Source organism: Rhinolophus hipposideros, assembly GCF_964194185.1.
Source record: "Rhinolophus hipposideros genome assembly, chromosome: 5".
Lineage (NCBI taxonomy): Eukaryota > Metazoa > Chordata > Mammalia > Chiroptera > Rhinolophidae > Rhinolophus > Rhinolophus hipposideros.
This window is the reverse complement of record NC_138051.1, coordinates 2,304,419-2,328,769: the sequence shown is the minus strand read 5'-3', so window position 1 is coordinate 2,328,769 and position 24,351 is coordinate 2,304,419. Positions and strand designations below refer to the sequence as shown.

The 24,351-nt window shown below is 54.2% G+C and overlaps 1 protein-coding gene and 1 pseudogene across 10 annotated transcripts; both read left to right on the top strand.

Moving 5' to 3' along the window:
• Positions 1–756: 756 nt before the first annotated feature.
• Positions 757–21,811, top strand: PPCDC (phosphopantothenoylcysteine decarboxylase). 9 transcript variants are annotated; one of them, XM_081048004.1, is made up of 7 exons: positions 911–979; positions 4,692–4,894; positions 7,757–7,978; positions 16,312–16,407; positions 17,264–17,392; positions 20,661–20,829; positions 21,212–21,811. In XM_081048004.1, the coding sequence occupies exons 2-7, from the start codon at positions 4,760–4,762 to the stop codon at positions 21,295–21,297; spliced, it is 837 nt and encodes a 278-aa protein (XP_080904130.1). In that variant the 5' UTR covers positions 911–979; positions 4,692–4,759; the 3' UTR covers positions 21,298–21,811. The 9 variants fall into 9 exon arrangements, with proteins under 9 accessions (XP_080904129.1, XP_080904131.1, XP_080904132.1 ...); XM_081048007.1 differs by lacking the exon at positions 7,757–7,978 and adding an exon at positions 2,231–2,390 and having other exon boundaries at positions 912–979; XM_081048003.1 differs by lacking the exon at positions 4,692–4,894 and having other exon boundaries at positions 757–979.
• A 1,006-nt stretch (positions 21,812–22,817) lies between these two features.
• LOC308497371 (small ribosomal subunit protein eS1-like) lies at positions 22,818–23,621 on the top strand (annotated as a pseudogene). Its single transcript has one exon. The product of its transcript is annotated as a small ribosomal subunit protein eS1-like (transcript).
• The last annotated feature ends 730 nt before the right edge of the window (positions 23,622–24,351 follow it).

Here is a 24,351-nt window from a genome sequence, read left to right as displayed (position 1 = left end):
GTGGGCTGTGGGGCATGGAGGTAGGGTGGGTCTGTAGAACCACACAGGGGCCAGAAGTCACCTCTGTGGTTCTTTCTCTAAGGCAGCCTTAGTAGGCCTTGAAATTGCCACAGCAGCCTTCTGCCGGTTAGAAGGAGAGGTTCTGAGTTCTCCGAGGAGGAAGCAGAGGCTGAATTAGAGAGTGAAGGATGCTTTGGTCCAGATGGTCCCTGCAGACAAGGGCAGGGGCAGAGCAGAGGCCCTCACTCAGCTCCCTCGGTGGAGACTGGCCGCTGACCGAACAGCCTGAAATAACACAAGGGGTTCTGGAGCCCGCGGTGCTGGACCATGAAGAAGGCAGTGAAGTGTACGCAACCTGCTTCCCCCTGATGCATTCCTGTTGCCAATGCCCAGCCCTCCACTTGGACTGCTATTCTGCCAACTCAGTCTAAGCTGCTGCGCAGCCTTCGAGATTCACCCTGACTGAGTCCTTCTCTGAGCGGCCTTCCCTGCCTCTAGGTGTTTAGGCCCCTCCACTTCCTTATGGAGGACCTTATTCTGTAATTTTCTGTGACCCTGCTTGTCCCTAGAACTGAAACGCATCTGATTCTTTTCTGTAAACTGCACTTAAATCATAGAAAAGGCTCGATAAATATTCAGTATTAAGTACCCCAACAATGAGCAGTGTGTATGTGTAGGATGGGGGTGTGGAGTGAGGAGGCCGGACAATTAGGCGAAGCCCAGGTGAAAGCATCTGAAAAACCAAGAACAGGAGCCAGGGTTCTCGGCAGGATTCCCTCCAACGGACTACAACTACCAGAAGGCCTCCAACGGACTACAACTACCAGAAGGCTGAGAAATGGACTACAACTCCCAGAAGGCTGCGCGGTCACGCAGTCTGTCAGATATTCTCGTGAGACTGCGTGCCAATCAGAATCAGCGCGAAAGGCAGCGGCCATCCGGGATATTTGGGGGCTGTCCCCAGACACGCCTGGCTCGGGTGAGGAGTCCAAGGGGCTCGGAGACAGTTCTCGCGGCGGGCGGGAGGGAGGCCGGAGAAGCTCCGCTTGCGACTGTGGGCCTACTGCTGTGCGTGTGTGTCGTCACTTTCGTGTGTGTGTGTAGGGGCTGTGGCGCTTGTGGGGCGTCACTTTCCTGGCTGTGACCGTGGGGCTGGAACATTTAGGGACCCCTTCCCGGCTGGAGCCTGAGTGGGTTTGTATCTTGACCCCCATCCCCGCTCTGCGCTGCTCGGCGATTGTGCATTGCCGCTTATTCTGGTTCAAAGATGGCCCTGTCAGGTCCCCCACTCGTGACCGCTTGCTTTGAAAGCCCCGAGCCGCTTCCGGAAAGGAGGGGCTGCCCACGTGCGAGCTCTTAGGTCTGGCGCGAGGGGGCGGGAGCCTGGGTGCCGCGGCTGTCCGCGTGCATCAGCCTGGGTGCTCGCTGGCGCCGACAGCGCGGCGAGGCCACGTTCCGTCCGGGACAAGCGTCACGCTGTGCCGGAACCTCGGGGGCCGCGGAGCCCCCCGGGTGGGGCCGCGCGGGGTCCTGGGCCGGCTCCGCGCCGTCCCGCGGGTGGGCGCGCGTGCGGCCGCACCTGTGTGTCCGTCCGTCCGTCCGTCCGTCCGTCTGTCTGCCGGCGTCTGTCCGCCGCGGGCCGCGGGCACGGCCGAGGACGGGCAGCAGGGTGGGGCGTCTGGGAACGCCGGGGCGCGGCTGTCCCCGGACAGTTCCTTTCCTTTCCTGGCGGGAAGGGCTTTAGCGCGCCCTGTGGCCGTGGGGCTCCTTTCAGTGACTGGGTTTGGGCGCAGGTGACACTTTGGGGAGCGCAAGTGGTTCGTTAGTCCCGGGGCAGGTGAGCCGAGCGCAGCCGGGGCCCGCAGGGCGGCCCGCACGTCCGTCCCGCTGGGGAGTCCGGTTCGGCGTCCAGGGGCCCCGCCCCGCCCCCGCCCCCGCCCCGCCCCGCCCCCACCCCGCCCCGCCCCGCCCGGGCCCCGCTGTCCTGCTGTCCTGCTGTCCTGCTGTCCTGCGGTCCTGCGCGCAGCCCCTCGTCAGCCCTGTGCTGCGCTGCCGTCTGGCCCGTTCTCAGCTCTGCTTCTGCCCTGGCCGCGCGTCCGCCCTCATTGTGACTGGCAGGTACCCCTGACACCTTTACTTAACTCCGCCATAATTAAACTCATCAGAGACTTGCACGCCACGAGGCTCTATACAAGCTGAGGTTCTTCACTCTGGCCTGGTCTTTCTAAAGGACGGAGAAGCTGCCGTTTTCCTGCCTGTGGCTTACCTGCATGGCTGGCGCCCCGGGAGTCAGGCTCAGTGATCACCAGCTTGTGATGACCTCCCTGCCTGCCAGCTCTTCCTGCTGCTCAGGAGCTCCTTATGAGGCTGGCAGAGGCCGGCGAAACGAGGTGCTGTCCACAGCTACCTGGGCTGTGCAGGTGGATAGTTCTAACGGGGACTGGATAGAGTACTTACTACTTTGGGATCTGATCTTTTCTAACCATGAACATAAAGAACCGCCAGCTGTCACCTTCCACGGGATTGTCAGATTGAATCCATTTGACCTTGCTTTGAAATGTCACTTAAGTTACCCACTTACTACTCCTCAAACAATCCCTACCCCTTCTATAAAGGGGGGTAGGCTTTGGTCCTTAGCAAAGATCGCCCAGTAGGCCAAGGAGTCAGTCTGGTGCTATGCCACCTGCTTAGATGAAGTCAGCAGCATGGATTTCTGCCCCAAGGTTTACTGATTGCCTTCAGTGACCTGTTCCTTAGGATTGAGATCAGCTTAATGTGGAAGAGTTTCAGGGGCTGGAAATGCAATTCAGCTTCTGGTTTTGCAGGAATCCCTTTGTCCTAGCACCAGTGGGCTGGGGTGGGACAAGGTCAAGGCTTGAGACCTGGCAGGTACCTTTCCCTGGAGAGTCAGGAATGTGTTCCCATTACCTGTGAGTGCTAATCAGCCTGCTGATTAGTTCTTGGAAGACACTGGACAATAAGCCCTCTAGAGGGCTCCCCAGGTCCCCGAGTAGACACAGTTCTGCTCTGGGCAAGCAGGGCCCTGGTACAGAGGTCCCCGGCAAACGGAACTTCGGGGGAGTCTTGCTGAAGGGAACTGGCCAGTGCTTAACCCCTTCAGAGAAGGGTGTGGGCCTCTGGGAGACCCTTCCAGGTAGGAGTGGGATAATGGACCCAAACACAATCCTCAGCTCCTGTGGGTATGTACCTGAGTCTTGAAGGCAAATACTGGGCAAAGAGGCCCTTGGGAGCCCAGGGGCCTGTGGAGTGAAAAGGAGGACCCCCTATGGGTGTGCAGCCATGGAGGTAGCCACAGGGTGCCTCGTGGGCACTTCCCCCTCAGGGTCTGCCTTGGTGTCCCCTCTCCTGATTCTGTGCATCTTCTGGGACCCTCTAGTATGGAGAGCACGTACCACTGTCTTCCCTGCATTGACACAGAAGGTTTCTGCTGGTAGGAGCTTTAAAGATCACCTGGTTCTACCTCTGTATTTTTCAAACGAAGAGATAGGTCTGGGGACAGAAGTACCCTGGGCCAAGGTCGCACCCCAGGTCAAGAGCACAACCATGAACAGGGCCCAGGGCTCCAATTCCCAGGCCGGCTTCTGTCTTCTGCCCCACCCTGCTGCAGAGGGTACAATTTATTATTCACTCAGCAGATGTTCAGGACCCACCAGGTGCCTGGCGGTTGGCAAGTAGACTTGGTCACACATTCAGGGAGCTTGCTGGTGGTGGTGGCTGTGGTGGGGCAGTGGAGAGGGAGAGGTGAGGAAACTGATAAATGAATTGAATCAGTGATTGGAATGAGTAGGTTTTGCTGGCCCTGCCTGCAGAGTGTCCGTCAGCCAGATGATCATGGGCACTCCCTTCCAGCAACAGCTGCCAGCGGAATACACCAGCAGCTGGTCTCGCAGGGTGGCCAGCTTCCCCTTTATGCTCGTCTCTTCCTGGGCGTGGATTTGTGGAGTGGTGTCCAGTGTGATCTACAGGGACGGGCAGAGGCAAACCTCTCCACTCCCTAAAGCACCCAGACCCCCTTGTTGCCTAGGGCTCCATCTCACAGGTATCCCTGGAACCCACCCCATCCTGCCACTCCCTTCTGTCGTCGGCCTGGCTCACTAGAGCAGCTTTTTACCCTGTCCCCTCCAATGTCACCACCACCAGGGTCCCCTCCACATGGCCACCAAGCACCATCTTTCCAAAATGAAAGTTCCCCGTGGCCCTCACCACCCTTGACACTGCCCTTGATCTGACTTTGCGGCCTGACCTCCCCACCCCCCATCACACTTGAACCGCACTGCTAAGCTACTCTGGTTCCCAACCTGCTACCCTCCTTTAGCTTTTTCGTCTTTGCAAGATTGCTGCTTCTTGCAAAGTTATTTCCTTCTTTCTCTGGAAAACTTACTCGTCTCTCAGGACACAACCTGAATGTCATTGTTTTGGTCTCTGACTTCCTCAGACAGTTACTCGTGGGCAGCCACAGCCTCTGGTATGGGCCTTCCTCACAGCACTGGTCACACTACATTGTAACTGAGCTGTGTGTGTGTGCTGAGGGTGTCTGACCTCATCAAACTGCTCCCAGACCTGGGACTGCGGATTCTCAGGAACCCCAGCTAAGACCCAGGGTCTAACACTGGCTGCTCGATACATTTTGGTTGTGTGAATGAAGTGGGGGCCCCTTGTTCTGCTTTTAGACCCGAAATCCTGAAGAGCTTTGTGGAGCCTCGTTCTGGCAGGCTCCCAGGAAGCCACCAGCCCCCACATGGAACCAAAGGCCTCATGCCCAGCTGCTGCGCCCTTGCTAGAGAGACAGTTCCACGTTCTTGTGGGTGTCACTGGGAGTGTCGCAGCCCTGAAGGTGCCTCTTCTGGTGTCCAGACTTTTGGACATTCCTGGCGTGAGTATCCTTACTACACAAGCGTGGCAGCCTCTGACATTAGGCAGGTGCTGTGCTTGGGGCCAGCTCATTTTCATTCAGTGCCTGGGGTTTTCCTTAACTGTGGTGTTTGGGGAAGTCTTCTGTGTGCATTGGTATGACGGGGACACAGGACACAGACCAGTGTCACGGTGTAACCAGGAGCTAGATTAGATATTGTTGACAGAGCTCGAGGGGAGGCTGGGAAAGGAGCTCTCCAGTGAATGCAGGGATTGAGTTTCCATGTGTTGGCCCTGAGATTCCCTGAGGTGCTGGCGTGGATGGAGGGCTAGCCGGGGAAGTGCAGCAAAGTCTCAGTGGCCTCGGCCTCCCTGTCCCCGTGATCACTCTGTCTTGACACTGTGGCTCTGTCCTCAGACACCATGGCTGTCCTCTCAGGCCAGATGCACTGGAACCTCCGGGGCGTTGCCTGCAGCTCTGGTTTAAACTGCTCCTTCAAGTATTCAGACATGCCCAGGAGCTACCACGGTGTGTGGGGGTGGGGGACTTAGCCCCCTGCCCTTGGCCAGACCACCTCAACTTTGATCAGTTTTCTCCGTTGGCGTTCCGTGGAAGATTCTTCTGCAGGAAAAGTTCAAGGCTTTAAACAATCAACAGCATGAGATGACAACCCCACCTCCTCCTCTGGGGTCCCTGTGCCTTCTTTGTTCTGTTGGCCTCCCACCGCCCCACCCCCCACCCTGAGATGACCTTGGCTTTGGCCAGCCCCTGCCAGGCTGCACTGCCCTCTGCTTCTCTGCCTTTCCAAATTATGCACATAGGGCCTGCCTCAGCCCATGTGGTTTTGCTTCCTTCCTTTTAAAACTCATTTGATGTATTAAAGTGGTAAAAACAGATTTCATACAGAAAAACTGCAGTAAAGGAAAAGAGACCTGAGTATAGAACTGGGCTTAATTCTGAATGAATAAGGAAAAGTGGGGATTTATAGCCAAGGAGCAGGTGGATGTCAGTGGATGGAAAACTACTAAAAAGAAACACTAACAGTCAGGGGTGGATTCTGGCTAAAGCGCCCAACGATTCTCGCTGGAGGCAGGCAGGATGGTCAGACATCCTCTGGGAGTGCTGGGGGATGAGAGCCTGAGGAGACATACCCAGGCTGCTCACGCATGGGCATGGAGCGTAGGGCCTTCTGGAGAAACCACTTAGCAGGATTCTTGCTGTTGAGGACAAGGCTCAAGGATGGGCCTCGTCGCAAAAGTGGCTCAGAGGAGCCCGACTGGAGTTTAGGAGAGGAAGGAATCTTGACTAAGATGTGGAAACATCCGTTGTGTCTCTCGCTAATCGTGTTGTGGGACACTAGCTTGGTGGGATGGTGCTAAGTGCCTGGGCCCAGGGCTTTGCCCTTGTTGGGTCTGCACAGCACCTGAAGCGGATGGCACGGGTACATGTGCGCGGTGTGCCCAGCAGGGGGCGCTGCTCACTTGCAGATGGCCGTGTTGGGATTCCAGGCAGGGGCTGGGAGGTCTTCCACTGTTTCTTTTTCTTTCTTTTCTTTTCTTTTCTTTTTTTTTTTTTTTAACTTTCCACAAACTTTTACCCAAAAAGTCAGCCCCTCACCTCACCTCCCAGGCTGGGACAAGCAGTGAAGCAGGCAGCCAGGATGTCAGCCAGGCCAGAGGGGGTGAAAGGAAGAGAGTTCTGTTGCTCTGAGCCTGGGAACTGGTGCTGCTGGGGCAGTGCCACCTGGGGCCTGCCACCCTTCCTGTGCCCAGAACTGTTGGTAGGAGACAGCTAGCGCTGTGCGGGTGGGAGGCCTGGAAGGGGTTGCAGCAGCGACAGCCTCTGCCCATGCCTCCTGGTGAGGCAGGGAGCCATGTAGTTCCCTTTTCCCATAGCCCCAGAGCAAGTGAATTTCCGGACTGGGGGTGGGTAGGAGCAGGGAGTCCTATCCCAGGAAACAGATGGGCAGCTTCAGAGCTGAGGGAAATGGCAGCTCCACGCTTCCTGCCATCCCATGCAGACAGCATTTATATTTTTAGGGGCGTGAGGAGAGGGTGGCCTGGAGCAGGGGGGCTCTCCAGCCCACCCCAGTCCTTGTAGCCTAGTCCGCTGAGGGACAGGCTGTGCCAGACTCAGCTCTTCCTCTCTGGCTGGAGTTGAAGTCGAAAGTCAGGCAGCCAGAGGGCACGGACCAGGGAGGAAGGACGTCCTGACTTAGCCTCTTGGAACATGTCTTTCTTGGTTTAAAATAAGGATAACAACTGCCACCCATCCCCTCAAGCTCTTGTCAAGGCTGAGGGAGGGGGACACAGATGAAACAGTTTGCCATCTTGTGCAACAACTCGGCATTGCTCCCTGCACAGGGAAGCACGTAACACTTTCCTGTGCTTACCCCTCTTCCCCTGGTGTCATGTCCTTTGGGCCAGCTGTGTGGAGTGGGGTGTTGGGATGGTGAGAGAGTCCCTGTGGGAAGAGCTGCGGGGCTCACCATCTACCTGCCCCAGTGGAGGGCCACATCCGGTTTACCTCTCGGCCCTCTCCTCCTGCAGGTAGACAGCTCCCCAAAGAGCGTGGCTCGCTTGTTGGGGTCCTTGTGAGGTACTGGTAGCCAGGAGCAGGGAGGCTGCCTTTCGGTCCGAGGCAGTGGCCTGTGCCCCAGCACTTCCCCACCTCCCTGATGATTCTGAGCTCGCCTTTTCTGCATCACCCCCAGGAGCAGCCTTTGTTCCTTCTCAGCTCTTCGCCCCTCATGAGGTTACATGCCAACGCTCCCTGGGGCATTCCTAGATTTTGACTAGCAAACAAGCAGCTGGGGTGTGGGCTGCAGGCAGCTGGATGGTCTGCAGACCTGGCTCCTAACTCCTGATTCACCCGTGTGTCCAGGCATCCCAGGACAGCCACTGCGTAGCGCCAGACTGGGGAGACGGTAGGGGCGACGGAGAGGAGTGGATTTGGCTTCAAGCACCACATACCAGCAGCTGGGGAGATGGACCACCAGCAAAGAAGCCTTGGAGCCTCTATGTGAAGTGGAGAGAGTTGGATCACGGGGCCGGCCCTTCCTCAAGACAGGCAGCTGAGCGGAGGATGTCTCACCCAGGGCCCTTCGCAAGTCCCTTCTTTTTTATGGCCTTAGTTTTCTTATCTGCGCAATGAAGTGGGGAGCATGTCCATCTCCAAGACCCCAGCCACACCCTCCCTGGAACTAGGTTCTGGCACCTGTCGTAGATGATTCTAGATGTGAGGGCACAAAGGAGTACGACGCAAAGGCAGCCTGAGAGAGTGTCCTGGGCTGAAGGGCTTCAGGGTGTTTTGAAGTTCCATAATTATCCTGTAATTGGGTGGCACTTACGTCTGAACTGTCTGCTCAGTCAGTTTCTGCCCTTTGGTTGACATCTTTCTCACTTGGGAGGAGAAGACAGGCACTTCCTTCGCTTTGCCAGGGCAGGCGTCAGAGGACAGAGCCAGAAGGGGATATGTAAAGGTGGGAAAATCTCCCACTCAGGGAGCTGGCTGGCTGTGGGCTTAGAGAAGGATAAACATGCAGAATGTCCATCGGGACATTCAGAGCTGTCAAGGGTGAGGGAAAGAGGGCTGCACTCATATGCAGTGTGAAGTACATTCCGTTTTCTAGGGGACTGTTTGGTAAATGTCTAGAGAAATCACACTTGCGCACAGCCCTTGATTCACACATAGGCCTGAACCCCATGCGGTATGTTTATAAAAGTTGACCATATGTGTAAGGATGTTCCTTATAGCGTTGTTGATCATTTCAAAACAGAAACAAAACTGGAAACAAAGGAAACGTCCAGTAACAGAGAGGTGTGGCGTAGTGCTGGTACTGCATGTCCACAGGTTCCGAGGCGGTGCCTTAGAAGAATGAGTGGGTCTCTGTGCTGACGTGGGACAACCTGTGAAATGCAAGTGCACGAGCCAGGTGCAGGTGTCAGCAGGTGTGGCCCGTAGGCCAGAGCCGCCGTCGTCCAGCCTGTGAGCTAAGAATGGTTTGTTCATTTTTAAAGGGTTAAAAAAATCAAAAGAAGACTATCTCGTGCCACATAAAGGTATGTGGAATTCCAGTGTCAGCGTCCATCACATTTAATTGGAACACAGTCACATTCACTCATTTATGTGTTGCCGGTGGCTGCAGTCTTGCTGCTATGGAGTTGAGCAGTTGTGACAAAACCGAAAATAGTAGCTGGCCCTTTATAGCACAAGCTGGCCACCCCTGGTATACACTAGGATTCCTTTTGTTAGACCTGAGTTACTGCCTGAAATTTTCCCCATGGAGGTGGTTACCCTGGTGGAGAGATGGGACAGGAAGGGAGCCTCACATTTTTCATTTTATATTGTTCTGTTCAATTTTAATTTTCTACCCTCTGTGTATATTTCTTTTATTTATAAAGTCAGTGGAGCTTTCAGTGGGGATATTATGGAACATTCTTTGTGACTTTATGCTTTCCCCTCCCCCACCCCCCCAATGCTCACGGAGGAAAGGCAAGCATGAAAAACAAGGCCTGGTTTGAGGTTTTTGTTTCTTCCGGCGGGACCACCTGCCTGCTCTGTGGTCCTGCTGTGGAAACTGGGCTGGTTATCTGTACAGGCCCGAGACAGCTACCCAGGCCTCTGCTGGCTTGGCTGGCCCCTTCCTCCCAGGCCTGCTTTTCCCAGGAATGAGTTTTGCAGGCTGCTGGCCAAAGGCAGCCAGCACAGGCCGAGGGGTCCTATACCCCAGGCTTCTTCCCTGATACCCCAGAACAACATTCCCATGGAGAGCCTCTGCAGTCTGCCTCTGAGGTTTCTCTGGTTGGGGAAGGACACAGAGGGATTGGCAGCTCAGTCCTGCTTGAATGGCAGAAAGGGCTGGTGCAACCAGAATACCAGCTCCCCCAGGAGGCCTGTTTGGAGGCAGAGCCTCATGGGAAAGGACAAGGGTCACAAGAGGGCTGGGATGGCACCATGGGTTGGCCCAGCCCCTGGAGGCCATGTGGTCCGAGTGGCTCATGGCTCAAAGGGAAAAGCAGGGCCAGAGAGGAAGGGGGATTTGCTTGAGATCCCCCAGCCAGTGAGTTGGCAGAACTGAGGCTTGAGACTGGATTTCCAGACTCCTGTCAATGAGTGAACTCGAGGAACTCAGACCTGGAGTGCGGGCATTTTGTGCTGGAGCTAAGTGGGGCTGCGGAGGAGAAGCCCCAGGCACTGTGGACTCTCGCCTGGCCTGCCTTGCTGTCTGGCCAGGGGTTACATATGCCCACCCACCTGTTAGACTGAGCTCTACTGAGGGCAGAGCTCTGTCTGACCAGCTCTGGCCTCCATGTGCATAGTGGGCTCAGTAAATGTTTGCTAGTTGAGACATTATGAGCCACTATGAGCCATCGGGACACGTCTCAGCCAACCAGACACCTTCGGGAGATTTGGGGATTTGTTAACGAGGCTTCACACCCATGTGCTGGTTCCCTGGGCACCAAGACTCCTTTTTCCTAGAGTACACCTGCCACCTCCATGCTCATGCTCGGTCCGCTCCCTGTCGGGCTCCCAGGCCATGGGCGCTGCCGGTCCGCACTGGCCGGCCCTGTGCCTGGGGCCTCCGCGGCATTGCCGGCCAGAGGCCCACGCTGCCGAAGCTCAGGCTTCCTTGCCTCGTGGCAGCTTCAGTCATCACGGCTGGTGCTTCCATCCAGAATCCTCATCGGTAGCCTGTGGAGCCGTCGGTACACACCCTCCTGGAAATACCTGCTGTTTTCCAGCCATTCAGCTGGGGCTGCCGGCTGGCGCTCTTCTTCACTTGCACAGACCAAAGCAGTGCTATCGACCGCGGTAGCCACTAGCCATATTCAAGTTTAAATTTAAATTATTAAAATTGAATGAAATAAAAATTTCAGGTCTGCAGTCACACCAGCCATATCTCAAGTACTCAATAGCCACGTGTGGCTGTTGTACCAGGCAGCACAGATGTGACATGTTTCCGTGACTGCAGAGTTCTGTTGTATAATTCTGTAGAATAGGTTATTTTCCCTCACAGGGGACATTTCTGGTTGTCATAACTTGGGGCGGGGGTGCTACTAGCTCATGGTTATAGTGGGTGGAGGCCAGAAATGGGATTGGAGGTAGACATTCAGGCCACAGGATTTGTCTCCTGTGGCTGCGAAAGTGCTTCTCCACAGGTCTCCTTGGTAATCTGCCCAGAAGCAGCCTGGGACAGACGAGGGGCCCAAAAGTAGAAGAGGAGGTATCACCCCAAATTCTGTTTGTGTTTCCCCTCCCTGACTCCAGGAACCCCAGATGGGATTGCTAATGTCTCTTCAGCAGAGAGGAGTAGCCCAGACTTGCCAGCTGGTGTCAGGAGAGAATCTCCAAATGCTAGGCAAAATGCAGGCAGGTCATTTAATAGGGTCGGGCCAGCCTTGGACACATCACACAGAGGTTCAGGATTAAAACAGTAGGTAGAAAAACTGTTGGCAGTAGTCTCACCAGGGGACCAAGCACTGAGCTGCCTTTCGGGAAGACTGTAGTATGTGGGAGATTGTTTTAATGCCCAACCCTGCTTCTGCCAGGACCCAGGAGGGTGGAAGAAAAAGCCCGGGAGGATCCCTGCCCTCAGGAGCCCTTTGCCCTGCCTGGGCTGCTTTGGCACCCACTGGGGGAAGGTCAGAGTGGATAGTCTGAGTTATTCAGTATCTCAGAAGGTAACACAACTTGTTGGTTTTTAATGTGTGCAAATCCAGGGCTGGGCCCTTGGCTCTCAGGACCTTTTGGCAGAGTGAATGAAAATGAAAAGGAAAGAACAAAGCCGACAGGGCTGATGAATCAGATCAAGGGACATCTCTCTTAAACCAGAAAAACTGGTCTGGGCCTGCTGGACAGCACTGGGGTCAGGGTCACTGCTAGGGAGAGGTGGCTGTTTCCTGAGTCTGGGGAGGAGCATCGGGAAAGATGGGCCCATCACATACTCTTCACATTACTCTTTGGGTAAAGACAGTGACCCCAGGAAGTTCCCGAACAATGACTGTGTCACCTGGGAGGGTAGTCAGAAAGGAAGCAACGGAGAGACGGGGAGGAGCTGAGAGGGAGGATTTCAAGCAGGGGCTTATGCCCAGGGTGGGAGGCCTACTGGAACCTTGGTTGGAACTCTCCAGGGGCCAGGGAGAGGCCATGGTAAGGCTCGGAGACCCTGAGGGGGTCATCCGTAGAGGGACGGCAGAGCTGGAGGAGGAGGGAGCCCCTAAACAGGCCCATTACCAAGCTGGGAATGTTTCTGAAGGCTGGCCCCAGACACAGTCTTTACTTGGAGAGCCAGCAGGCGGTTTGGGAATTGAGGAGAGCAGGAAAACTAGATCTTCAGGAAGCAGCTTCCCAAATTTTAGAATAGAGGAGGATGAACTGGGAAATTGTTCAGGATACTTGGGAAGTTCTTAGAAATGACAAGTGGTCCCCGTGAGGGAAGAAGGCCGTGACCGGAAACGGCGATGGCGGCCTGCTGGAAAGCGGTCAGAGGGGAGGAGGACCTGTAACCAAAGGGGAAAGTACAGTGCGCTCCAGAGCGAGCTGAAGCTGCAGCGAAACCCAGGGCGACCAAGAGGGCTGTTACATGTATTTGGAAAATGAACAACAGACCTGCTGGTGCTAGAGGCCTATGGCATAACCTTAGGATGGACAGAAAGCGATGGCAGGGACTCTTGAACTCTTTTGTTTCCATCTTTTCTTTTGAGCTTGAAAAAGTAGGACAAATGGAGGTGGGGGGACATGAACCCAAGTGGGTGATTCATCTCCTGACCTGGGCAAGTTCTGTCTTGGGGTGCTGAGGTTGTGGTTGGTGACCTACAGGATGTGGGGGAGACAGTAGAGGGCCTGGGGGCTGGAGGTGACTGAAGTCTGTTTACCACGAAGACAAGGCCGGTGGGCCTCACAGATTGCGAGCAGTTAGAAAGGCACTGAGGAAACGGCTGGGGCTCGGTTGGGCTCCTTGGGAATAAGGCATAGCAATTTTAGTTTATTTTTGTGAATATTAGGTGAAGTATTTTTAGGTTTAAGTGAGGCCTTGGATGTAATCTTAGATTATCGCCTGACCACCTGGTGAGGTGAGCACATTTACAGCCAGTGAAAGATCCTACTTGGGAAGGTGCTTTCCCAATCCTGCCCCTAGCCTGTGGACCTTGTGGAGGGGATGTGTTCTTGACCTTGTTCTGTTATGATTTGGATTTGGGTCTCAGGGGCCACTGGTGATAGTGCTGGCTGAGAACACCCCCAGAGGAACAGGACCGAGATCTCAGGAGTTCTCCATAGACCTAGCAAACGGGGCCAACTCTGGAAAGGCAGCCTTTACCAGAGAAATGTGACACTCTGCTTTTGGGACCCCAGAAGTAACTGTGCAGGCACAGCCTGGGACTGTGGCTTAGAAGCAACACGGTGAGAAGAACTCTTCTGAATTTTTGCTGGTTGCAAATTCCCTATAGAACAGCAGGAGGATGTGGCTTCCAGAAGAGCTGCTGTGTGTGCAGTCATTGCAATGGTTCCAGGGACCTGCTTCTCCAGGCTCCCTGGGCCTAATGATGGGACACCTTCCCAAACCCCTACAGGCAGAAAAGATGGCTCCTACCTCTGCGTTCTTCAGTTCTGGGAAACTTTATTTCAAATCTTTTGTAATTTTCTCCCCTCTATCCTTCGGTCCTCTTTCTGGGATTCATTATTAGTCAGATTTTGGACCTCTTGGGTTGATCTGATTTTCTCTTTTTGTTCCCTCCTGCTGTTATCCATCTCTTTTTCTTTCTATTCTACTTTAGGGATGATTTCTTCTAAACTTACATTGAGTTTTTTATCTCACTATAATTTTAATTTCCAAGAGTACTTTTTTGTTCCCTGAATGTTCATTTAAAAAAAAATAGCGTCTGATTTCTTCTAATCTGATCTCATTTGATCTGTTAATACCTTCTTCCACTTCCGTCTTCCAAAAATGTGTTTACATATCATAACTGCTGGGTTTTTTGTTTGTTTATTTTGCTTTGTTTGATTTGGTTTGGTCCTCTTCTCTTTGTTCTTGGTCGTTCATACCTTGTACAAAATCCCTTTTATTTTACTGGGCTTTTGAGAGAGAGCAGAGTTTAATCCACCTTATTGAACTGAAAGTTTATTCTTTCATTTAACCTTTGCATATCCTTTTGTTTTAAATGTGTCTATTTAGACACATTTTGAAGTGATTAATGGATTTAAAAACATCCAATACGAGAATCTGAATTTTGATCAGGGAGTCTAACCCATCATATATTTACTATAATTACTATTTTATCAGGACTTCTGCCATCTTATTTAATGCTTTCTACTCATGTGTTCTCTCTGCTTCTTTTTTCCCTTTCCTGTCCTTTATTGTGTAGATTAAGTTTTTCTGCACATTTGCAAGTTACTCTTCTTACGGTTCTCTTTAACTTTCCGTGCTTGCCCCACGTGGACCTTACTTTATATTGTCTGGACCTTAAGAATCTCAGCACCATCCCGCCTCCTTTGCTTTCTCCACTTGTGCTGGTCCTGAGGCATCTCCAGGGCTGCTTCAATGGAGGGATGGCAGCCGCTTTCATAGGCCATTTTGCTCAGAACTAGACAAAGCTTGTTCAGGGCTGTCCTAGAGGGGACTCCAGTGCTCAGTGGGAGTTTGGTTTAAACCACCTTTAAGAGGGTCTCTGGAGTTTTGTATAAGTTCTGAGTATGGTAGATTCTCCGGGGAAATGAGAGGGAGAACGGGTAGGCCAGAGAGCTCTCCAGTCCAGCTGGGAACACCAGGCTTCTGAAGTTCTCCTGCAGGCTGCCTCTCTGACACTTCTCCCCCCTGCTCCCAGCTTTGCTCTTCAGTGCATTCAGAACACTGCCCCATAGCAGGCAGGAAACGAATGAGCAGTGGGGGCCTCAGTGAGACGATAGGGAGGGCTGGGCACTAGGTTGAGCTGGCACAGGCACACCCCGTCCAGAGGTAGCTGTTAGTACCATCGAGGCATCAATAGGAATGTGGGCCCAGCACAGAACTTTCAGGTTTTCAAGAGAAACCAGGAATGAAATCTTACCATCTGCAGTAACTTGGATGGACCTAGAGGGTATTATGCTAAGTGAAATAAGTCAGACAGAAAGACAAATACCATATGCTCTCACTTATATATGGAATCTAAAGAATAGAATAAATGAACGAACTAATTAGAAATAGACGCAGAGATACAGAGAACAAACTGATGGGTGCCAGATGGGCGGGGGGTTGGGGGACTGGGTGATAAAAGTGAAGGTATTAGGAAGTACAAATTGGTAGTCACAAAATAGTCACGGGGATGTGCAATACAGTATGGGGAATACAGTCAATAATACTGTAAATACTTTGTGTAGTGTCAGATGGGTGCTAGACTTATCGGGGGCTCACGTCGTAAATTATATAAATGCCTAATCACTGGGCTGTACACCTGAAAGTACGATAAAATAATGTTGAATGTCAAATACAGTTTTAAAAATGTATAGTCAGGGGATGTAAAGTACAGACTAGGGAATATAATCAATGGCATTGTAATAGCTACGTATGGTGTCAGGTGGGTAGTAGACTGGGGGTGTTATCACTTTGTGAGGGGTGTGAATGTCTGATCCCTATGTTGTTTTGTACACCTGAAACTAATAATAATAATAATAATAATAATAATAGAGAAGGCAGATTTTCTATTTTTTGATTTGCATATATTGGCTCAAAAGTGTTTATTATAACTCCATGCCGGCCAAACAGCATGTCTGCAGGCTGGATCTGGTCCAGACACTGCCACCCGTGACCCTTGCTCTGCTTGGTCAATGAGTCTGCCCTTGTGCTTGACTGTCCTCCCTCCTGGATACCTGTCCCCCAACCCTGTGATTTCCGACACCCGTCCCCTGTCAGCTTTCCCGCGCAGCTTCTCCGGTCAGCTCAGCCTCACGCTGTCTGTGCTGCTTCTCAGTCCCACGTCCTGCTAGCCTCCGCAACCAGCCCCTGTTTGCTTTATGAACTCATCTGGTAAATGAGTAGTGTGAAGGTAAACGTTGTTCTTGCCCCAGGAGTGGAGGCCGCCTGGGTTTGGTTTGCCTGCAGCCTGTCTGCAGCCTGTGAGTCCTTGTCTCTAGAAGTTCAAGAAGGGCCTCTGCCTGCTTCCTGGTCAGCTCTGCCTCTCCTCACGCCTCCCGAGTTGCAGTAGCCTGCAGCTTTATATACACTGGTTGGTTGGTGACTCAGTCGTCAGTCGTCCCTCAGATAGGGAAGTGAAACAGCCACACCTGGTGGGGCCTGACCTTTGGGTGACTGAGGAAGTAGCTATGCAAACTGCCAGGGAGGGAGAAGTCCTCTCTGTAGCCTGGCTATGAGGAAAGCTTTCCTGGCCTGGCCTCATGTGGCCTCCAGGGGTGGCTCTGGTAACAGTTTCTCCTCCCCCCCCCCCACTTTGTCTTGGTGACAGCTGGAAGTAGCGGTGGTCACAACTGAAAGAGCCAAACATTTCTACAGCCCCCAGGACATCCCCGTCACCCTCTACAGCGACACCGATGAATGGGAGGTCAGTGCGGCCAGGGCTGAGTCCACGTGTTCTGACAACAGGACAGGACGGACGGGAGTGTCTCTTGCAGGCCATGGTCCTGGTCGCCACAGCGACAGGCCAGGCTCCAGTCAGCGCCAGGGCCCTCGGGGCAGAGGCGATGAGGAAAACATGTGTGTCGCTTCTGGCCCACAGCCTCCCCTGCTCCAGGCCGAGCTCAGCTCTGGCCTCGTGCCTGAGGTCCAGTGTCCTTGTACTTATCTGGGCTGATGAAGCCACAGAGCAGCTCTATTCCCACCAGCCTGTCCACGTGGCTCCCGTGTCAAGGCTGTGCACAGGGCCTCACTTCCCATGGCTGCCGGGCCCCGCAGCTGCTCTCCCACAGAGGGTGGGCACTGGCCAGTTCACAGGTGTCGAGGGTGGGCCTTACAGGGGACCCTGCCAGGCAGTTTTAAACATTCTCAGCCTAGACGTTTCTGGCTGGTCCGTCTTCCCCTCCCCACCCCCTCCTTCTCTCGCTGCCCCAGAGCCCTTCCACTGGCTCGGACAACCCAAGCATCTGCCTCAAGCAGACGGGCCAGGAATTCCCTGCCAGATGTCAGTTCTCTTGAAAACCAAACCATAAAGGGAATAGCTCAGAGAGACAAGGGGCGTTTGTTTCCTCAGGCCTGGTTTCTCTCAGGCTGTTGGCTCCACAGCCAATGCTCACCAGCCTAGCTGCCAGAAGCAACGGCAGGGGACTTGGGCAGGGGTCGCTCAGGTGGTCTCCCTTGGGTTTCGATGTGGTGTCCTCGGCCTGTGTGGACTCCTCTCCCCCTTCCTTTCCCCACACGGAGAGAGTGGCTGGCCAGTGACCCCGTTTCTTTCCCTCTGCCAGATGTGGAAGTGCCGGTCCGACCCCGTTCTCCACATTCACCTGCGGAGGTGGGCAGACCTCATGCTGGTGGCTCCACTTGATGCCAACACTCTGGGGAAGGTGGCCAGTGGCATCTGTGACAACTTGCTTGTGAGTGACTCCCTTTGCCCTCCTCCCTCCTGGGCCTCACTCCCAGGTTGCTGAGCTACAGACTGTCTTTGGACAAGGTTGCCGCCTTGGAGTCCTGCCATGTGGGCTGGTTTGCTCAGAACAGTCCCCTGCCCCTCCACCCCAACCTGCGCTCTGGCAAGTGGGCAGAAGACTGGTCCTGAGCGCTCTGAGCAAGTCCACCTCTCACCTGCCCCTTGACGCTCAGCCCTTCTCCCTTTGTCCTTCATCATGAGCTGCCCTTCTGTCGGCCTCCCTGCCAAGCCCCATTGTCTGCCCCCCTCAGCTCTTTCTCCCCAGGATCTGGATATCCACGTGGGCAACTGATAAGCCTGTTTACTTCCCCATGGTCCCTCGTGCACACTTATCTCTCCTGTGGCTTTAGCCACAGGTGGAGATGCGGTTTTCCTGTGTGTTGTGGAAAACTAGAAGGGAAGAGAGGAGAACGACAGGGTGAGAGTGGGCGCTGATGGGTAGTGCAGGACAGGGACAGAAGCCCAGCTGTACAAAGTGGGGCTTGTTCGGGGCCTAAGGGACTTCCAGGGAGCTACTGAACTTAAAGAGCCTTTGCTTATTTGATCATCCTGAGAAGAGTCAGGCGTGCTCTCTCTCCTCCCTCCCTCTGCCTCCTGACCCCCTTCCTCATTCTCTGAGCTTTTACCTCCCATGCATGGGGCTCCATGCTGAGGGACACAGACACAGGGCGCTCACAGGCTGCAAGGAGAAGGCTTGGTTACTCGTACCGGTTGGCGAGAAAGGCGTCTGCTGTGGTGCGTGGTCCGGTCTTAACCCAGTGAGCCCTTTGACTGCGGAGTCAGCCTTGCACAGTGCTGGGTATATAGTGGGCGCTCACTAGATACTTATTGTATGTAGAAGTTACTTAGTAATTTTACTTTGGCAAACAGCAGGTGTTTCTTAGAGTTTAATATGATGAAGGCAAGAACGAAGCTGGGTCAACATTGTTTGGGGTCAGATAGAAAGTTAGTCTCCTCCTACGCTTGTTGAGGGTACGAAAGGCACTGCTCAGAGAATCTCCTCAGGACCTAAGCTTCACCTGGATAAGACCAGAGTGTCCAGAGGAGGAGCCGTGCAGACTATGTGGCAGCAGTGGGGTGGGGGCACACAGAGGTGGGCGAGCCGGGGGCAGTGTGATCGGGAAGCTTCTCAGTGGGGCCGGTGCCAAGGCTGACAGGGCGGGGGAGCCCGGGAAGCTAAGTGGGTCCTAGCCATGTGTGACCAGCAGCCTGTCATCAAACCTCCAGGCTCCCCACTGCTGCTCAGCAGCCAGCAGATGTGGGTGAAGCCCCAACCCCTAGGGGTTAAGCCCCGGCCTGGCCCATCGCCCATGGCTCCCGCCACCTCCCTCCTTCAGGTCTTCTTCTGTGCAGGGCCCAGAACGTGGGGTGCTGTTAGAACAGCATTAGGAGTATGAACCTGTGCACTGGCCTCCAGCCTTTGGCATCTGCGCCGGCCTCTGGCCGTCTCAGGCCTCGGCCCCTTCTTTGTGCTAACTGGCCGAGCAGACCCAGAGAGAGGAGGTGACTTCCCGGGTCACCAGTCTAGCTGGGAGCTGGCCTCCTGACCAGGTCCCAGGCCATCTCTCTGCCAAGTGGATTCCCAGGGGCAGGGCCTGAGGTGCCGAGCACAGCGCTGGCCAAACAGATGTGACCGTGGGAACTGATGCCGCCTCGTGCCTCTTGCTGCTGGAAGCTTTGGAGGAGCTGTGGTTAGTCCAGGAAGTGCTGAGCAAGATAGAGATGCACTGGGCAGAGCTGGAGAGGTGGCACAGCGAGGGCATGGTCTTCTGCTCTGGTCAGTGTGCTTTGTTTTGGGACCCACAGAAAACCCAGCCCACCCCCACCCCACCCCACATGCAGTTGGGAAGCTCTTCTAGGTATGCCCATGACTTATGCAGAAGCAGCAGATGGCACGGGGCCAAGAGGAAGTGTGTATGAACCTGTCTACTCTGAGCCGAATGGGGAGGTCTTGGTGGGAAACACATGCTGGTGTCTGGGGCTACCGAGTAGCTGGATCCTGCGTGCACTGTCCTGCTTCCTTCCTGTCCCCAGGAGCCGGCAGAGGCACCGGGGAGGCCAGCGAGGCATTGGCTCTGGCCTGCTCATTTCATTGTTCTCTGGACTCCTCCCTCTTCAGGCTCCACTTCAGGAAAGGGGTGTGCCAGCTTGTCTCCCCAAGGGGCCCAGGGCACTGGAGGAGGAGCTGCCTGGGGAGTCAGAGCGGGAGCCACTCCTCTGGGCCGAGCTCATATCTTCCCCAGGCAGCCTTCTGCCCCAGGAGCCTGCGCCTGTGCTCACAACAGCAGTTGCTGTTTCTGTAGCCTGTGCAAGGGGCTTTAAGCATTTCCCCCCTCAGTCCTCACAACCAGCCTGGGAAGGGGCTTTGCAGAGAGGAAACTGAGACCCTGGCATTAAATACTTGTCCAGGTTCTCCCGGCTGGTAACAGGAGATAGCACAGCCAGAATTTGAATCTAGCTGTCTGCAGCTTCAAAGCCCACAGTGCTAAGCCTGTGAGCTGGTTGGTCCCTTTCACAGCTGCTCTGATCTGTGACCTGATGAGATGGCCTGCAAACTGGGTGGGAGTGAGGCTGCGAGGTATGGTGGAGGTCGTGCAGAGCCTCATGCCCCGGCTCATTCTCTGCGTGTGGGACCTGGAGCAATGACTCCTCTTCCAGGGGCTACAGCTTCCCCATCAGCAAAATGGACAGCACCTTCGTGCAGGGCTGCAGTGGGGGCTCATGAGAAAGTATATGTGAGAGAGGTGTTTTCTTTGACAGCTGTGCCAGGCCTTGAAGTAGAGATAGTGTCGGGGTAGATGCGCCCCACCTGCTGAGGAGATTGGTCCTGAGCTTTAGGGTAACTGCAGAGCAGACCTTGGGATCCCAGGGTTGCTTCTGCCTGCGAGGTGTGGCTGGCTGTAGAGAAGCCTTGTGTCTGAGCACAGGGACACCTTTCTGCACAGGAGAGGAAGTCTGCTTTGAGGTGGCTGCTGGAGTACCGCCGGTGTGTGGGGCCCTGCTCCCCAGCCTGTGGGGAGTTGGGTGGAGCGAGGACACAGGGCCCCACCCCTGAGTGACAGGAGGGAGCTCTCTGCAAACCAAAGCTCCCAGTCTTCCCAATTCTGAGGCTGGCTGTGGCCCAGAGGATGGTGTGTAGGATTGGGGCGGTTGGGCCGGGGGGAGTGGCAGGCTGAGCAGCCGCACCCTCCCCCCACCCGGGGCCTTCTTCACAGACCTGTGTCATCCGGGCCTGGGACCTCAGGAAGCCCCTGCTCTTCTGCCCGGCGATGAACACCGCCATGTGGGAACACCCCATCACCTCGCAGCAGGTGGGCCAGCTCAAGGCCTTTGGCTACGTGGAGATCCCCTGTGTGGCCAAGAAGCTGGTGTGTGGCGACGAAGGTGGGCATTTGGTCAGGCTCATAGTCCGTCCTCGGCCCAGGGTCACCTCTGGGTTTAGGCCAGCCTTTGGTGACCTCACCAAAACCATTCTCCTCCGAGCTCAGCTTGTCATTTGGGAGATAGACGTCCCCGTTCCTCCACTCAGAGGTGTTAGGATTAAGTGAAATGTTTGTGGAAGGTGCTGGGGTCATTCTTGGCATGTGTGCATGTATGCTTCAGGACGGTGTGGGGACTGTTCCTAGAACGTGTCCTGGGGGGTCTCTGGCTCGGACAGGGGGGCCCACCTTCTCAGGCACTGGGCTCCGAGGTGCTGGGTGCGGTGGGAGTGGGTGCTGGTGCTCTGCCTCAGTCTGCAGGGTCCCAGCAGAATTTTTCTCCTTAGGTCTAGGTGCCATGGCTGAGGTGGGCACCATTGTGGACAAAGTGAAGGAAGTTCTCTCCCAGCACGCTGGCTTCCAGCAGAGTTGAACCCAGGATCTCGGTCCCATGTGTCCCTCTGCACCCAGTGTGTTGCCAGGCTGTGTGGTGGGTGTGGACAGCAGCACAGTATGCCGGACACTGGCTTTCACTGAGCCTCCAAGGGCTGCCCTGCTCTGCATTAGCTGTCAAGGCCCACGTCTCAGCTTCTTTCAACCAAGAGACGCTCGCTGTCTGGAGCCCTTCCCCACCTTTTCCTGGGATGGGCCCAGCAAGCCAGAGGAGCAAGCTGCCACATTGTCCCTGTGTCCCTGGAAGGGGATTCAAGGAGAGACTGACCCACCTTGAGTCTATACCGTGCCCAGGAACTGTTTTTAGAAACAGCCTCAACTGGAGATCCCAAGCGTGGTGGGCCTCTGGCCAGGCCCTTGGAGCTTCAGCTCCCTGGTTGGTGCCCAGGTACTATGCAGAGTTGGGAAAGCCTGTGAGGTGGCAAGACCCTGAGATTTCCCACAGACCATACTGTGAGATGGGGGTACTGGGAAATAAAGTGACTTTTGAGAGACTCTGTTTTCCTTTCCAGCCTGTCTGTGACCAGGGGCATTGCTCGGTATGGGTGGGGAAGGGTCTGCGCCGACCACTGACTGCTACTTTTTGGGCCCCATGTCATATGGAGGGTAATGGCAAAGGGCTCTGAGGCCAGACAGCCCCTAGCTCAAATGCCAGCTTTACCCTGTGCTGGCAGTGGGACTGGGCTCAGGCCTCAGCCTTTCTGACCATCACCTTCCTGATCTGTGTTATCCGAGCCTCACCCAGTTGTTGAGAGGATGAAATGAGATGGTTTGTGCAGAACAACCACCCCATTGGGTGGCTGCTACATCGTAAATGCCAAATAAATGGGACTTAAAGCTAGGTGTAGAAACATACCAGTGAGCATTCCCAATGTTTGCTGAAATAGATTGCCTCATTTGGGGAAAATTAAAATCCTGACCCTAAGTGGACGTGGCCCTTTATGCAAGTGACAGGTACATAGCCAGCAGGGTTGGACCTGCTCTGGAACGAGGCCCTTTGTTTCCTGGTGTCCTCATCAACTTTGCTGCACTGAGACGGGGCCTGAGTGTCTGCACCTCCGACCCCCGCAACAGCCCACATGAGGCAGGGCCTGGAGGGAGCTGACTCCAGAGACACAGGCTCAGCCCTGGAAACCCTCTGTGCCTGGCCTTTGACCTAATTGCTCTTTGGTGGTTGCAGTGGGGAGGGGCTGGTTTGCCTATTTGGAGCTGAGGTTGGGGCTGGCTTCCTGCCCTCCTGCCTTCCAGGTGGGACCCCACGCATGCATACAGGTGCCTTTGAGGGGGTACCAGGAAGTCTGCTGGCTGGAATCAAGGCCTCCAACAGTCCCCAAGAGGCTTTATCTCTACAACGCTGGGCTTAATCAAGTGACCCATCGGGATAAAATTGCCTTAGGGCACTAAAGAAAATATAACTAAAATAGCAGCATCAAGAACCAGCCTCTTGGCTTCCCTGCCCCAAACGCCTAAGGTCTTGCGTGAGTTGTACTGAGCAGCACCATGGTGGTCGGCAAGAACAAACGCCTTACGAAAGGCTGCAAGAAGGGAGCCAAGAAGAAAGTGGTTGACCCATTTTCTAAGAAAGATCGGTATGCTGTGAAGGCACCAGCTGTGTTCAATGTAAGAAATGTTGGGAAAGCACTCGTCACGAGAACTCAAGGAACCAAAATTGCATCTGATGGTCTCAAGGGTCGTGTGTTTGAAGTGAGCCTAGATAATCTGCAGAATGACGAAGTTGCATATAGAAAACTCAAGTTAATTACTGAGGATGTGCAGGGCGAAAACTGCCTGACTCATGTCCATGGCCTGGATCTGACCTGTGAGAAAATGTGCTGCATGGTCAGAAAATGGCCGACCACGACTGAAGCTCATGTTGATGTCAAGACTACGGATGGTTATTTGCTTCGTTGATGCTGTGTTGGTTTTACTAAAAAACACAGAAATCAGATTTGGAAGACCTCTTATGCTTGGCATCAACAGGTCCAGCAAATCTGGAAGAAGATGATGGAAATCATGACCTTAGAGGTGCAGACAAATGACTTGAAAGAAATGGTCAAGTGCTGTCTGGACATTGATTCTAGATAGCATTGGAAAAGACATAGAAAAGGCCTGCCAATCTGTTTATCCACTCCACGATGTCCTTGTTAGAAAAGTCAAAATGCTGAAGAAGCCCAAGTTTGAACAGGGAGAACTCTTGGAGCTTCATGGTGAAGGCGGCAGTTCTGGGAAAGCTACTGGGGATGAGACAGGTGCTAATGTTGAACGAGCTGATGGATACGAGTCCCTGTCCAAGAATCTGTTTAAAATTCAGACTTTTCACGGTGACAAATAAAACCTGTTGGTGATGTTAAAAAAATAAAAAGAAAAAGAACCATGCTCTTTGGGGAGGGCCCCGGTAGCTGAAATCCAGAGACAACCCCAAAGTTCCACTTAAATTGTTTCCAGCTTCCCTTCTGTCTACATTGCCCTTCCATTCCCTCAGCAACCTGCTAACACATGGTGAGGCTTTCCAATTTTAACAGGAACTGCTACCATTTACTTATATGTGCTGACTGTGGGCCAGGCTCTGTGCTGGACGCTTCAGGAAGACAGTTGCCCAGGAGTCCTGCTACAAAATGCCTAATGTGAAAGGTCGCAGGGGCACAGAAGTTCGTAGGCCTTTGCCTGATAGCTCTGAAGACAGCTGTGGCTACTCAGTAGGACTGACCCATTGGCTGGAAGGAACAAGATGTTCCCTTGGATGTGGCCAGCTGGGGACCCCATCCCTGGGGCTAGCACTCCACCCTGGCAGTCGGGCACCCCTCCTGCCCCTTCTGAATGGGTGTCTGGGTGAACTGGCTGGGGCTGAAGAGCTCCGTTGTTCCCTGAGCTATGCTTAGTGCCCAAACTGCGTTAACCTGGCCCCACCTGCCAGAGGGGCCCAGGTGGGGGTGATAAGCACGGTCTTGTCTTCCCCACTAAGAGGTAAAAGTTCTTGAAGTTGTCATCATCTTGGGGAGAAATATTTCTCAGAGAAGATGCTCGCTTCCCTGAC

Coding starts and splice junctions, on each gene's coding strand:
- PPCDC (XM_081048003.1), top strand. CDS start 839: ATGGACTACAACTCCCAGAAGGCTGCGCGGTCACGCAGTCTGTCAGAT. Junction 980..7,756: donor CCCAGACACGCCTGGCTCGG/GTGAGGAGTCCA, acceptor CCGTGTGTCCAG/GCATCCCAGGACAGCCACTG. Junction 7,979..16,311: donor TGTCTCACCCAGGGCCCTTC/GCAAGTCCCTTC, acceptor TCTTGGTGACAG/CTGGAAGTAGCGGTGGTCAC.